Here is a 13989-nt window from a genome sequence, read left to right as displayed (position 1 = left end):
TGAAAACCAGTCTTTAAATGTGACCCTGGACCACAAAACCAGTCTTATGTCTCTGGGATATATTTGTAGAATTAGCCAAAAAATACATTGTATCGGTCAAAATTATAGATTTCATGTTTCATCATGTTCCATGAAGATATTTTGTAAATTTCCTACCGTAAACTTTATTTTTTGATTAGTAATAAGCATTACTAAGAACTTCATTTGCTCAACTTTAAAGATGATTTTCTCAGTATTTCAGATTCCAGATTTTCAAATAGTTGTATCTCAGCCAAATAGTGTCTGATCCTAATAAACCATGCATCAATGGAAAGCTTCTCAATTTTGACACTTAGACTGGGTTTGAGACTGGTTTTGTGGTCCACAAATGTGGATGTGGATCTTTTGACTCTTCACTGTATGCAATTAGATTCTAGACGCAGAGCTGTTTGAGCTAATGCATCAGAACGGAGACTACACACACTTCTACTTCTGCTATCGCTGGTTTCTTCTTGACTTTAAAAGAGGTAATGTCTTTCAAATAAGATATATTATGAGAATAAAGATGGTTTAAGCTGCCTTTGATGCTGCCTTGCATGCAATGCGTTTACAAGTGACACTTAAGAAGAAATGTCTTCTGTTAGTTCTCATCTACAATGAAATGAAACCATATTTTGCTTAGAAATGACAGCTCCCCCTGCTGTCCATGCAGACTGGTTAAGTTATGACTGAAACAGGAATTTCTCCAGCTTTGACTCCCTTATTTATTTACATTTGAACAGTTTGCCTAATAAAAAGTTACTATCGCCATCTTTGCCTAACATACATATTTCATTTCCTCAGAGTTGGTGTATGATGATGTGTTTGCTGTTTGGGAGGTCATCTGGGCGGCTAAGTGTGTCTCCTCCAGTCATTTTGGGCTCTTCATTGCACTTTCATTGGTGGAGATATACAGAGACATCATACTAGAAAACAATATGGACTTCACAGACATCATCAAGTTTTTCAATGGTAATTATATATTCATTATTCACCCTGGTATGGTAACATAAATCTCAATGTCATAAACCACTTAAAAATATATATAAAGACATCAGCAACAAGCATATAATGTAGCTATATAACCTGTCCTTCACAAACATTTGAAATCTAAAGAAAAGAGGATTGTGTAACCAAAAAAATCCACCACCATAGTCAAATATTAAGTAGATGCATTCTCATATCACCTTTGTTTTTCAGAAATGGCTGAGCATCACAATATCAAGCAAATTCTGACTCTGGCTCGAGACCTGGTTTGCAAAGTGCAGACGCTTATAGAGAACAAGTAACTCTGAAACCTCTCACCTCTGTTGTTTAAATCATGTTCACAGTGTAACCCATCAGCCCTTGCTACAAAACAACAGGGAATATTTGGCCAAAGCTTAATGAGATTCATGGTAACATTGCCAATGCCAAACTTCTTGATCTGCCTGCAATCGGTCAGTGTGCGATTTTAATAGACTGCTCTGGTTCTTTAATCAGGTTTTCCTGAACATCTTAGTACATCAAATTTTATAAGCAGATGCTGCTAATGAGTGGTCATTCACTGTTTGACATGGATTTTCCTCCTGTGTCTAAAATGCAGTTAGGATTACCAGTCACTAGTGACTCATGGGCTCTGTTCCAAAACCTAGTGAGCTGCCTTGCTGTCTACTGCCTACATAAACTGAAGCTGAACATCACAAGTGACTGATTTGTTTCCAACTTGATTCAAGTAGAATTTGGTGTTAGTATGTTTTTTTTCAAGTTAATATAATGACACATACTGTACATAGCACTCACACACATTCTGGGTAGAACAGTCAGTTAAAATCAGATTTAAAGGCACAATGTGTGAGTTTTCACCACTAGAGGGTGCATATTCAAAAACAAACAAAGGCGAAGTTTGATGACACCGTGAGTGAGTGTGGAATTATGGGAGTTGTCGTCTTCAACCCTGTCTAATAAAAAACATAACATATTAAAGCATCTTCATGTTTTCTAAAAAAACAAAACCAGGAATCAGAATATATTGCGTCATTTGGCAGGTGACACAATGTCACTATGGACACGGTCTGTGTCTCTAGTTAAAATTGCTTATTTCTCTGGATTTAAACATTTTTCTAAAATTTGGGATTATGTTAGTATACATATATATCACTGTTCTAGTGGTTTTTGCATATTTTAAAAAATCTTACATATTGTGCTTTAAAACTTTATTGATACATGCCAATGAAAACAAGTATTTTTAAACATTTCCTTCATTCATGTCATGCTGCCTTAATATTTGACCAGTAGAACATATCTTAGAAAGCAGCATCATGTTGCAGAAATGTGCCTATGATGCCTTAAAATGCTGCCTTTGTAGGCAGCTCACTAGGTTTTTAGACAGAGCAATAGTTCAGAAGTTCAGGTCAGGTGCATTTTATTGCTAAGAGACGCTCACACTAGATTTCATGCTGCATTTGCTTTCACATATATGGAGTGCACATGTACACTGCTGTTCAAAAGTTTGGGATCAGTCTGGTTTTTTTTTTAAGTTTTTGGAAGTCCCATGCACACCAAGTCAGCATTTATTTGATTAAAAAATGCAGTAACAACAGGACTGTAAAAATAATATTAAAAAACTTTTCTATTTTAATTTATTTAAGAATGTAATTTATTCTTGTGATGGCAAAACTGAATTTTTGCTTAATATATTTGTGGAGAATGCTAATGAACATAATTTATTTTTTTCATATAAATCTTTTGTAACATTATAAATGTATTTACTGTCAGTTTTGATGCATCAAATTATTCCTTTGTGAATAACAGTATTTTTATTTTTTTAAAAAGCTGACCTTAAAACCTTTTGAACAGTAGTGTATTCATAGATTGTACTTTATACAAATTTACATTAAAAAGAGGTTTGATTTGTAATGCCATGGAAAACTGTAGTAGATTTATGTAGCAGATAATATATGTATTATATTTAAACATTTCATTTTATTTATAATTTATTAAAAAACAGAAGCCAGAGAGTACGATACGTTGTTACAGATATAAAGGATGATTTTTCTTGCCTAAAATCTAGTGTGACCGCCTTCGTAAAGCTTCTGTATGACTTTACTAGTATTCTGATGTGCCACTTTTAATATTATATGGATTTTCTTGTGCTTTTAGTCGTTTCTGAAACCTGCTTATTTCCGAGTCAGTGTTTACTGTGAGTTGTTTCATTCAATCAGATCAGGTTATCATATCACACAGTAAATTATTAGACAATACCAAGGAATGCCTCTAGGTATTAGATTTAGAACAGAGAAAAAATTGTGCGTAAGTTTCTTCTCTTTGTGTTACAGAACTGAATAATAATTTGGGGGTTTTCATGGGTTTATGTCATGTTTGAGTCAGTACTGTGTTCCAGTGCATTGGTGTCATGTTTTCAGTCAGCTTATGAATACCTGGCATTAGGATTTGATGTTTGTGTGTGTGTGTGTGTGTGTGTGTGTGTGTGTGTGTGTGTGTGTGTGTGTGTGTGTGTGTGTGTGTGTGTGTGTGTGTGTGTGTGGACAGCTCACAATCACTACCACAAGGCCTTGTCTGCTTGATGTATTCTTGCTGTTTGTGGACTGTACAGAAAATATGTTACATGCTATATTTATTATATAGAGAGAATCTATATTATTAACTTTGGTGTCGTTGCCTACATGGTTTTCAGAATGGACACTAATATTCACACGAAATGAAACTCATCAGTGCTCTTATTTATTTTTCCTTACGAAATTGTTGTATAAAATGTACATTGCGTTTCTTCTTCCACACTAACCACACTCCTCTGGTATGGATCTAATATTATAACGTTGTAATCACAATGAATTGTTGATCCTATGATCAAACCAGTACAGCTACGGGTCTGAAACCACAATGAGGTGCAATCAGAAAGTGTATCGAATCACAAGTATAATTATTCATATGTTTGATCTTTAACACAAGGCTAAAAATGACCATTTAAGCAAGAATAGTAAAGCAGATCAAAATCAAAGTGTATTCCAAACTTCTGTGAACACATGAATTTGCATCTAATCTGCAGAATCTATGTGATCCTGAAATGAGCAGGTGTTAATAATTCTGCTGCTTCGAATCTTGTTGATTTCTTCATGTGCAAAATATATTCTGAAATAGAAGAAAAAAAACAAATTTATATAATTTGTATGTGTTGTTCCGTATTTATTTATATCTGAATGTATGCATTTTGTCTGTTTTTATTGTGAATGTTCTTGCTACACTGTGGTCAATCACTACAAAGTGTTAAAATCTAAATATATATTAAATGGTAAATGTACTTATTTAAAAAAACTAAATAAAATGGAATTGTTCTTATTTTTCCAACAAATATTATCATCATATTACTGCTTCTGTGGGCTATGATTAAGTGTCTGTGTGTGTGTGTGTGCATAGCCTATGTGTGTGTATATATATATATATATATATATATATATATATATATATATATATATATATATATATATATATATATATATATATATATTATATGCAAGAATGCATTATATACCAATTTTTTATTGGTTATTAGAATTCTAATGAATTATACGTTATTAGAATTCTGTGTTTTATATATAAAAAATGATTTTTTTTTATTATTTTTTTATTATCATGTGTATAACTAGGTTAATAGCAAATATGATATATATATATATATATATATATATATATATATATATATATATATATATATATATATATATATATATATATATATTTTATTTATTTTTTTTATTTTTTTTTTTGCATTGTCTGTGCCTGCGTACTTCTCAAAAAGGCAGATTAAAAATGTTCCGCCCGAACAGGGACTTGAACCCTGGACCCTCAGATTAAAAGTCTGATGCTCTACCGACTGAGCTATCCGGGCTCTTGCAGTACGATGCTGCAACGTCTCTATCAGAAGATACTGACTTCTGTAGAGAAAAAAAGCGACAACTTCCGGTAAAGTACTGTTTTTTTCCCATCTTTATTTTTTGGTAGGATGTCTGTGGTTGTGTCCTTCGCAACAGAGAAATCCTTATAGCTTTTGCTTTGTTAATTCGACTCGGCGCACACAGCAACGTGACAAACTTTTGAACGTCATTATTAACATGTTTTGTAAATGTGCAGCGAAAGCGTCAAGTGCGCTGCGGCCTTTGCATCCTCGGTGTGGAATATTAACGTTGCCCGCTCTAAACAATACTGCATCGGGCAGCGGAACGTTCTGGTCACGGACATGCAAACGGGAATCAAGTAACGTTAACTCCGCATGGAATTCCAAGGTAAAGTGTTCTTAATTCGCGGTCTATTGTGTTGGGATTAATAAATGTATACAAGATGTGAATTAACCCATCAATAGGGGAGAAAATGTTTTATGTTGAACATATTATCCAACGTTAAAATAAATATTTCGCACATTGTTTAATTCTTCAGGTTCCTCAGGCGCCCACATGGGAGCCCATAGCAGAAAATCAACTTCCATCGGTAAGGCCTCTTTCTGCACGCACATTTACGCAGCTCACGCTGTAGGCTACTCGTGAAATACTGAAATACAGGTGTGGGTTGTTATTGATGTAGAAACCACTAGAGGGAGCGAGAGGAACACTGATGTACCAGTGAGTTTTATACATGCAAAGTTGGTTTAGGGTTTTCAGAAAAAGCACGCAAATACAGTTATTTACAAGACACGACAGTATGGGGCAGGTGGGCAAAATGTGCACCTCCGACAATTTTGTCACCACATATTTCTCCTTACCTAGTTGACAACCTCAGCAAAAAGTGGCATGACTGGAGCATTAGTAACAGATGCCCTCATAAAGATAAAGCTTTACTTTGACATTTTTTTACAATGTTTCTTCAACCTTGCAGTAGATGGCTGCAGAAAAACATAGTTCAGAAACTGAGCTGCTCGCCACTGTGATGATTATGTGCAAAGTTATGCCCTAAACAGTGATTACATTAATTAAAAACATAATATTATTTCTGTTGATAGATTAATTTGTGCATGTTTTGTACATACATTATATATAACTAGGCCTATATATAAACATTCACAAACACACATTTATTATAGAACTTTGATTGGTGTTCATATATATATATATATATATATATATATATATATATATATATATTCAGTATTTAGTTTTTAAGAGTACTTGGCAATCAATCTCATTCAGATATAAAAATGAAGAATTTATGCTTTTCTAAAAGACATAACAATATAACCATGTTTAATTTTATTTGCAGCCAACAAGAGTCTCCCCAGATTTAGTGGACAAATTGGAGAGATTAGCCCTCGTTGACTTTGGCAGTAAAGAAGGGGTGGACTGTCTGGAGAAAGCCATTCGATTCGCTGATCAGCTTCATGTCATTAATACTGATGGCGTGGAGCCGATGGATTCAGTTCTAGAGGACAGGTACTTAAGAATCCTGCTGATGCTCACATCAACTCTTACAAGTGTGACAGTGTGCTAGTCTTACCACTCAGTTTAGGGGCATCCACTGAAATAAGACCTTTTTTGATGGTGTTTTCATTTGTTGACTGTAAATATTGTTCAAAACCATATTTATGTTTGTTATATTTTCTCAATGGAAAATGGTGGTTGCTCTTCCCAGACACTCAAAGTAGGTTTGCTCAAAGTACAGTGTTTTCCCTTGAACTTGCTGTTGTGTGCAGAGAGCTGTATTTGAGAGATGATTTGGTAACAGAGGGTGAATGTGCGGAGGAGCTGCTCCAGCTGGCCAAACACACTGTAGAGGAGTACTTTGTTGCACCTCCAGGTAAAAAAAAACTAAACATGTTACTAAAAAGACAAGATGTCCTTTGAGAACTTAAGAACAAATCTATCTCCATTCTAACATTTAGTATTGAGGTTTTTATATAAATTATTGATTTAACCAGAGAAGGCCTGAACTAGAATTCACTGTTTAAATTCTACTGCCTGCCAGATTAGAACAGAGGTGTCTTGGTTAAATTTTCTTTGTGCTTTTTTTTATTAAATATATGTATATATAACTAATTGATTATGTGTACTGCTTATGAATAATCAATATTTCTTTTTTAATGCAGGGAACATCCCACTGCCTAAGAGAGAAGAGAGATCTGCTATGCTTAAAGACTCTGAATTTTGACTGAAATGTAACATTAGATCTGACTTGCATTATAATAAATATTTATTTTTATCTTGTGTACTATGTCTTGTAATGTTCCAAACATATTTAAGGAAATGGATGATGCCTTTCTATCACTCATGGTCTCTTTATTTTGATTTGCTTAACCCTCTCAGGCTCAAATTAAGTTTTAGTAACTTTAGTAACCTTTAGTAGTTTTTAGTACTCCAGATACATAAAATATGTATCTGGAGTAATAAGGTTTTTCGTTTTTAACTGTTGCAAATCTGCAACACCTGCCTTGAGAGGGTTAAATAAAGCAAACACAAATAAAAACACAGTTAAATAAACAAATCTAAGAAATAGACAACAAGAAGGACATGTTACAGAACGTCAAATAATCATAATTTCATTCACAAAACAAATGTGAATGAACAGAATAATCCAAACATTTTTGTTCTGACACACTTTTTTTTATTTGTCTAATATACATAAAAACAATCAGAATTCTGTATATATAAGCTATGCACATAATAATTCAGATTGTCTTCTATATCTATAGATAGATAGATAGATAATGATGAATGTTTCTGGGTTTGGTTCTGATGTAACTGAATAAGCATGCATTGTTGCTAAACAATAAACTGCTGAACAATGACAGGCCTTCACCCGTGCTCAGGTGGAATGGAAACAGAAAGTGACGTTGTGAAGTTTTCAGAAACGAAACATCATTGTTTATGGGCGGGACTTCAGTTGAGGCTTTAAATGCTCACCTCCATCCAGAGACTCATTATTTAACGCTGGAGTGATTTACCTGACTTCAAATAGATTATTCAGCAGAAGATATGAACAGCTCGGTAAGTCGCAAGAAAATATTAACACAAATAGCATCTATGTAAACGGATTTTAAATACGCCGCCGATGCTTTGATAGTTTTTAATGCTTGTAATTCATATTTTGACAGGTAATGGAACTGAAAATCAAAGTGATGAACGGAGATGAGAGGAGTCTGGAAGTGAGAAGTGATGACACGGTTGGAGACCTCAAGCAGCTCATTTCTGAGCTCTTCAGAGAGCCTCCTTCCAAACTGAGGCTTTCTGACGAGAACCGTTCCATTTTCAACCTTGATTCCAGGAAACTCAGCGAATACGGTTTGCGATCAGGCTCAGTTGTGATCCTGGTCATCAACAGACCTTTCCAGGTGTTGGTTAAAAATGAAAAAGGCAACATAGGAACGTATGATGTTGCTGTCAATGAGACCGTAGATCAGCTCCAGACTAAGGTCTACAACAAAGAGGGAGTCCCAAAGGACCAGCAGATACTGATTTACCAAGGCGAAAAGCTTAAGGCTGGCAAGAAGTTGCAAGACTACAACATCAAGTCAGGAGACACCATTTACATGACTCTCCGGCTCCGAGGTGGTTAATAGAGATCAGCGCGACCAGGATTAAGAAATGATCCAATTCATTAATAAATATATAAATATTCTAAAATAGAAATGTCATGTATTTATGCCTGTTTATCACCTATTCTATTTAATATCTAGTGTCAGAATATTAATTTTATTTCATTTTGATTTAATGTAGTTATGTAATTTATTAAGCTGATACAATCTGGAATAAGTGTAACTTTACTCATAGAGTTCCAGTTTAAGATTTCTACATATGTGCTGCTGGCCAACATTTGTTGTTAAATAAAATGTAAATTCTTAAACTAGTCCTGTGTATTTTGTTTGTTTTATTGGCTTGTTATGCCACTGCCTCACACCATAACTCAAAACAGAAAATAAGTTATGTTAAAAAAAAAATCACATTTTGGTGAGTTGTTATGTGACTTTCTTTTAATATTATTTTAAGTAACTGCTAATATTGTCTGTCACGACCATGAACTGTCAACTCATTTACACAAATTGTAAATAAATATTTGGAACACCGTTATTTGACTGTGGGGGATAATTCAGTCTCAGTTTGAAGTCAGACGTCTCGGTTCATTTATTGATTGATGTGAATGCTAAATTTGTCAATATTTATATTAAATATTTGACAGATTATTGTTGTTTTAACTGACCCAGCAAACACACATTTTGTGACAAAACTGACAAAGAAGCAGCTTGCACCCAAACATATATTAATTGCCTTTCATGTTCATAATAAATACTTTTTGAATTTCATAATTTAAACTTATTTCAATTTTGTAGCCATATAAGCTGCTTTAACTTCAAAAGTGTCTTCAGAATATTTAGTGAAGGATAAGCTCATCCTGGACAGTAAACACAAACACTGTTCATACTATAATTAGTCCAGAAACGAGATTGCCACGTCTCAGGTGGAACTGATTAGACTTTATCATATAATGGATAGACAGCAGGCATAACTGACACCAGAACAGAAAACAAAACTGTGACCTTGAACTGCAGTGTCGTCACAAATGGAGGTGTATTCACTCTGTATGACGTGCTTCACTTTACCTGGATTTCCCCAATCAGCAGGTGGAACATTCTCACATTCCAAAGATCTCTGATTCCCTGTTATGTGTGAATGAAAGGTGACTAATTCATTTTTTTTTTGTTACATTTATTTAAGTAATTTGTAATGTTTATGAGGTAGATTAAGGAAAGAAAGGAAAGGACTAAACTATTAGTCATCTAAGAATGTAGGCCTTCAACTTGTAAAATGTACAGCACTTATTTCTATTTTTAGTTTCCCAAATAGACCCACAAATAGTTGGCTGAGTTAATATATAAACAAGATTTATAAATAAATAAATGGATGAATAATTGAATTGAATTGAATGAATATTTCATATCTGAATTGTTGTTGAGTTCGTTTTTTTTTAATTTTTTTTTATTTTTTATTTTTTTGCGCTGAACATCCTGTGGATTTGCTGAGAATGGAAACCGAAAGTGACTGAGCAAGTTTATGGAAACGAAACATTGTTTGGAGGCGGGGCTTGAGCTGACGCTTTATAAAGGCTGTTCACGCCTTTGCTCACTGTAACCAGAAGCGGTGCGACTTACAAGACTTATTGAAGATAACATTCAGCGAAAGCCATATTAAGCAAAGCATTTAAACAACCAGACAGGTAAGCCACATACCCATGAAAATATTGAGCATTAACATTAACTCCAGTTTTAAGTAACTAAATGGTGCTGTAGTTGTCAGTTTTTAATTCTTTTATATTTAATCTCATCTGAAAGGTGATGGAGCTGATAATAAGACTGCTGAGTGGAGATGTGAAGCGTCTGGAAGTGAGCGGTGGAGCCACAGTTGGTGAACTGAAGAAACTCATCTCTCAGATCATCGGAGAACCTTCTTACAAACAGAAGCTGTCTGCCGATAACGGTTCGCGTATCAGCCTTGAGGATGAGTCTCGAACCCTCAGCAGTTACGGTCTGCACTCTGGATCAGTGGTCAGTCTGCTCATCACCAACCCCGGACCTTTCCAAGTGTTCGTCAGGAATGAGAAGGGCCAGACCGGGACGTATGAAGTGGATATCAATGAGACCGTAGATCAGCTCCAGGCTAAGATCTACCGCAAAGAGAGAGTCCCCGTGGACCAGCAGAGACTGATTTTCAACGGAAGACAGCTGGAGTCCGGCAGAAAGTTGCAGGAATACGACATCAGCTCAGGAAGCAGCATTCACATGACTCTCCGTCTGCGAGGAGGGTGATCGGGTGAATGTGTGCAAAAAGGACCAAAAAGTGTTCTCTTTAGATTTGTTAATGATGTATACGAAACTCGCTGTTAAAATTATTATTTTTTGCTTCATAACGTCTTAAGAACTCATGCAATTCCATTGTTGGCTATTTATCTGCACTTGTCTTCAGGGGAACACATTCAGGTGTCCTTGTTACATGTACTGACTATTATAATAACAGTAAATTCTGCATAATTACATGCAAGTATCCCCAAGTCAACCCTAATCCTAACCTTAACCATATGTACATGTAGTTAATCAATATTACTCAGTATAACAGAGTAAAAAGGACACCTTAAAATAAAGTGTAGCCCAACCCTCTTCAGAACTTATGAGGATAATTCCATTGTATATAACTGTATCTTTGATCATGATGAATGATCTTTCACTGTGACTATAATAATAAAAACTTAAATCATTTGAAGAAAGTTCCAGTTTTTTTGTTCTGTGGTTCTCATGTTTTTGTGAATTACTGAATAAGTTTTCCCAAAAAGCCTGACATAACTATAGTAAATGCTATTAATACTTGAATTACTAATCTTGCAATTTAAAGAAAACATAGCTCTATGTAAACAAATATTTCATCACAATTTTCACACATAGTCATATGGGTAACATGTCTCCAGAAAGCAAACACATAACGTGGTATAAGACACATGATAATGAATGGAAAGTGTTGAGTCTTCTCAGACTGATACGCTGCATAAGTTCAGCTCTAGAGGGTGTGTGTCTCTCTGTAGGGTGTGTCTGGATCGCCTGGGTTTCCCTCGTCATGTGATCATGGGGAAAACCCTCTTACCAATGATTCACTCAAGAGCAGAATGAAAAATAAAGGTTGTGTAAGCAGCTGTCAATGAAACTGTAGTAAGTTCGTGTGGCAAGGAAGAGGACAAAGGGGTCGGCTGGACTGCTGACGTATTTATTTAACCAAAACTAAACAAAGAACAAAGAAAATCACAAACACCCAAACGGTGACTCTTATTCTGACACGCTCTGTCAAACTTCCGGTTTACTCCTTCCGGTTTTCCGTCTCCGGTTCGGGTCAGCAGTCCGTCTCTCTCTCGCTTGCATCCGTTTCTCCTGGCGTTTTATACTCTCTCCACGCCAATTACTAGAACGAGAAACAGGTGATGATAATTTTTGCCCAAACCACTCACTTACCGCTCGTCTCCTGATTCTCTCTCCCGCTGCAGACTTCGCTAAACCACGCCCCCCCGCCACAGAAACACCTTTTCGTTTTCGTTGCCAACTAATCTAAAGTCAGCGTGATTCATTATTATAAAATAAATATTTTATGATCTGTTCACCGAGAGGTTCTTTGGGGAATCAAAAATGGTTGTTTTCTATGGCATCACTGTGAAAACACACACTTGGAACCTTTATTATTGAGTGTTGCATATTACTGCAGTTAATGGACGTTACACAAATAACTAAATAAAAAATTGTAAAAGTAATAATAATAGAAGCATTAGGGAACAAAGTACAAAATTTCACATTAAATCTCACTATGACGTAATTCTTGTCCATGAGATTTCAAGCTCTGTACACTACTGCATGTTTGTATCCTGCATCATGTTTATGGCCTGTTATACTCACTGCTTTTCTGAAGTATGGAAACAGAAAGTTGCTGAATAATCACTGGAAAGGAAACCAAGCCTGGGGGTGAGTTTAAAAGTGAAGTGAAGTGAACTGACATTCAGCCAAGTATGGTGACCCATACTCAGAATTTGTGCTCTGCATTTAACCCATCCGAAATGCACACACACAGAGCAGTGAACACACACACACACACACACACACACACACACACACACACACACACACACACACACACACACACACACACACACACACACACACACACACACACACACACACACACACACACACACACACACTGTGAGCACACACCCGGAGCAGTGGGCAGCCATTTATGCTGCGGCGCCCGGGGAGCAGTTGGGGGTTCGATGCCTTGCTCAAGGGCACCTAAGTCGTGGTATTGAAGGTGGAGAGAGAACTGTTCATGCACTCCCCCCACCCACAATTCCTGCTGGCCCGAGACTAGAACCCACAACCCTTCGATTGGGAGTCCAACCCTCTAACCATTAGGCCACGACTTCTCCTAAAACAATCATGAATATTTAAAACTTATTGTGTGTTTTGTGAAAAAGGAAAACTTCATTTTTACAACAAAAAAAGTAATAAGTATATTTTATTTCTTACCATTAAAGCTGCTATAAATGCAGAGTGAAATGTGCCCTTCACATTTTAAATACAACAAAATAACCCTCTTTAAAACACTGGCAAACAGTAAAGAGCCTTTAAATCAGGGGCGTCAGACTGGGGGTAGGTAAAACCAGTACTGATTACCAGGGCCCCAAAGGAAGAGAGGGCCCTTGAAAAGTCTGGAAATATACAGTATTGTTCAAAATAATAGCAGTACAATGTGACTAACCAGAATAATCAAGGTTTTTAGTATATTTTTTATTGCTACGTGGCAAACAAGTTACCAGTAGGTTCAGTAGATTGTCAGAAAACAAACAAGACCCATCATTCATGATATGCACGCTCTTAAGGCTGTGCAATTGGGCAATTAGTTGAAAGGGGTGTGTTCAAAAAAATAGCAGTGTCTACCTTTGACTGTACAAACTCAAAACTATTTTGAACAAACATTTTTTTTTTCTGGGATTTAGCAATCCTGTGAATCACTAAACTAATATTTAGTTGTATGACCACAGTTTTTTAAAACTGCTTGACATCTGTGTGGCATGGAGTCAACCAACTTGTGGCACCTCTCAGCTGTTATTGCACTCCATGATTCTTTAACAACATTCCACAATTCATCCACATTTCTTGGTTTTGCTTCAGAAACAGCATTTTTGATATCACCCCACAAGTTCTCAATTGGATTGAGGTCTGGAGATTGGGCTGGCCACTCCATAACATTAATTTTGTTGGTTTGGAACCAAGACTTTGCCCGTTTACTAGTGTGTTTTGGGTCATTGTCTTGTTGAAACAACCATTTCAAGGGCATGTCCTCTTCAGCATAGGGCAACATGACCTCTTCAAGTATTTTAACATATGCAAACTGATCCATGATCCCTGGTATGCGATAAATAGGCCCAACACCATAGTAGGAGAAACATGCCCATATCATGATG

At 35.9% G+C, this 13989-nt stretch overlaps 6 protein-coding genes and 1 non-coding gene across 18 annotated transcripts in view; 6 read left to right on the top strand and 1 right to left on the bottom strand.

Moving 5' to 3' along the window:
* Window positions 1–4369, top strand: part of LOC127958851 (small G protein signaling modulator 1) — a 33880-nt gene extending 29511 nt beyond the window's left edge. For all 6 annotated transcript variants that reach the window (XM_052557883.1, XM_052557882.1, XM_052557881.1 and 3 more), the window contains 3 exons: window positions 410–506; window positions 823–990; window positions 1219–4369. In XM_052557883.1, the coding sequence (XP_052413843.1) occupies window positions 410–506; window positions 823–990; window positions 1219–1307 (354 nt within the window). In that variant the 3' untranslated portion in view covers window positions 1308–4369. The remainder of the gene's footprint in view (window positions 1–409; window positions 507–822; window positions 991–1218) is intronic.
* A 464-nt stretch (window positions 4370–4833) lies between these two features.
* Window positions 4834–4906, bottom strand: trnak-uuu (transfer RNA lysine (anticodon UUU)). Its single transcript has one exon. It is a non-coding gene; the product is annotated as a tRNA-Lys (tRNA).
* Window positions 4907–4955: 49 nt separating this feature from the next.
* On the top strand, window positions 4956–7914 carry LOC127958336 (glutamyl-tRNA(Gln) amidotransferase subunit C, mitochondrial). Of its 2 annotated transcripts, XM_052557163.1 has the most exons (6): window positions 4956–5300; window positions 5452–5502; window positions 6268–6437; window positions 6698–6801; window positions 7091–7159; window positions 7793–7914. In XM_052557163.1, the coding sequence occupies exons 1-5, from the start codon at window positions 5130–5132 to the stop codon at window positions 7150–7152; spliced, it is 558 nt and encodes a 185-aa protein (XP_052413123.1). In that variant the 5' UTR covers window positions 4956–5129; the 3' UTR covers window positions 7153–7159; window positions 7793–7914. The 2 variants fall into 2 exon arrangements, with proteins under 2 accessions (XP_052413123.1, XP_052413122.1); XM_052557162.1 differs by lacking the exon at window positions 7793–7914 and having other exon boundaries at window positions 4957–5300; window positions 7091–7203.
* Window positions 7856–8847, top strand: LOC127958337 (uncharacterized). The gene is made up of 2 exons (XM_052557164.1): window positions 7856–7988; window positions 8096–8847. The coding sequence occupies exons 1-2, from the start codon at window positions 7977–7979 to the stop codon at window positions 8555–8557; spliced, it is 474 nt and encodes a 157-aa protein (XP_052413124.1). The 5' UTR covers window positions 7856–7976; the 3' UTR covers window positions 8558–8847.
* Window positions 8848–10065: 1218 nt separating this feature from the next.
* The window catches only part of LOC127958344 (uncharacterized), a 43931-nt gene continuing 40007 nt past the window's right edge, over window positions 10066–13989 (top strand). For all 3 annotated transcript variants that reach the window (XR_008154014.1, XR_008154016.1, XR_008154015.1), the window contains exon 1: window positions 10066–10212. The gene's annotated coding sequence lies outside the window, so the exon portion shown is untranslated. The remainder of the gene's footprint in view (window positions 10213–13989) is intronic.
* Window positions 10066–13989, top strand: part of LOC127958339 (uncharacterized) — a 34911-nt gene continuing 30987 nt past the window's right edge. For 2 of the 3 annotated variants that reach the window (XR_008154013.1, XR_008154012.1), the window contains exons 1-2: window positions 10066–10212; window positions 10328–10972. Coding sequence is in view for 1 of the 3 variants with exons in the window: in XM_052557165.1 (XP_052413125.1) it covers window positions 10331–10801 (471 nt within the window). In the remaining 2 variants the exon portion in view is untranslated. Of the gene's footprint in view, window positions 10213–10327; window positions 11257–13989 lie in introns of those variants that run through there. The other variant, XM_052557165.1, reaches the window with a different exon arrangement.
* The window catches only part of LOC127958343 (uncharacterized), a 34911-nt gene continuing 30987 nt past the window's right edge, over window positions 10066–13989 (top strand). For both annotated transcript variants that reach the window (XM_052557174.1, XM_052557173.1), the window contains exon 1: window positions 10066–10212. The gene's annotated coding sequence lies outside the window, so the exon portion shown is untranslated. The remainder of the gene's footprint in view (window positions 10213–13989) is intronic.

This window comes from Carassius gibelio, chromosome B5 (genome assembly GCF_023724105.1).
Source record: "Carassius gibelio isolate Cgi1373 ecotype wild population from Czech Republic chromosome B5, carGib1.2-hapl.c, whole genome shotgun sequence".
NCBI classification, from domain to species: Eukaryota; Metazoa; Chordata; class Actinopteri; order Cypriniformes; family Cyprinidae; genus Carassius; species Carassius gibelio.
This window is presented reverse-complemented; position numbering and strand designations above follow the sequence as displayed.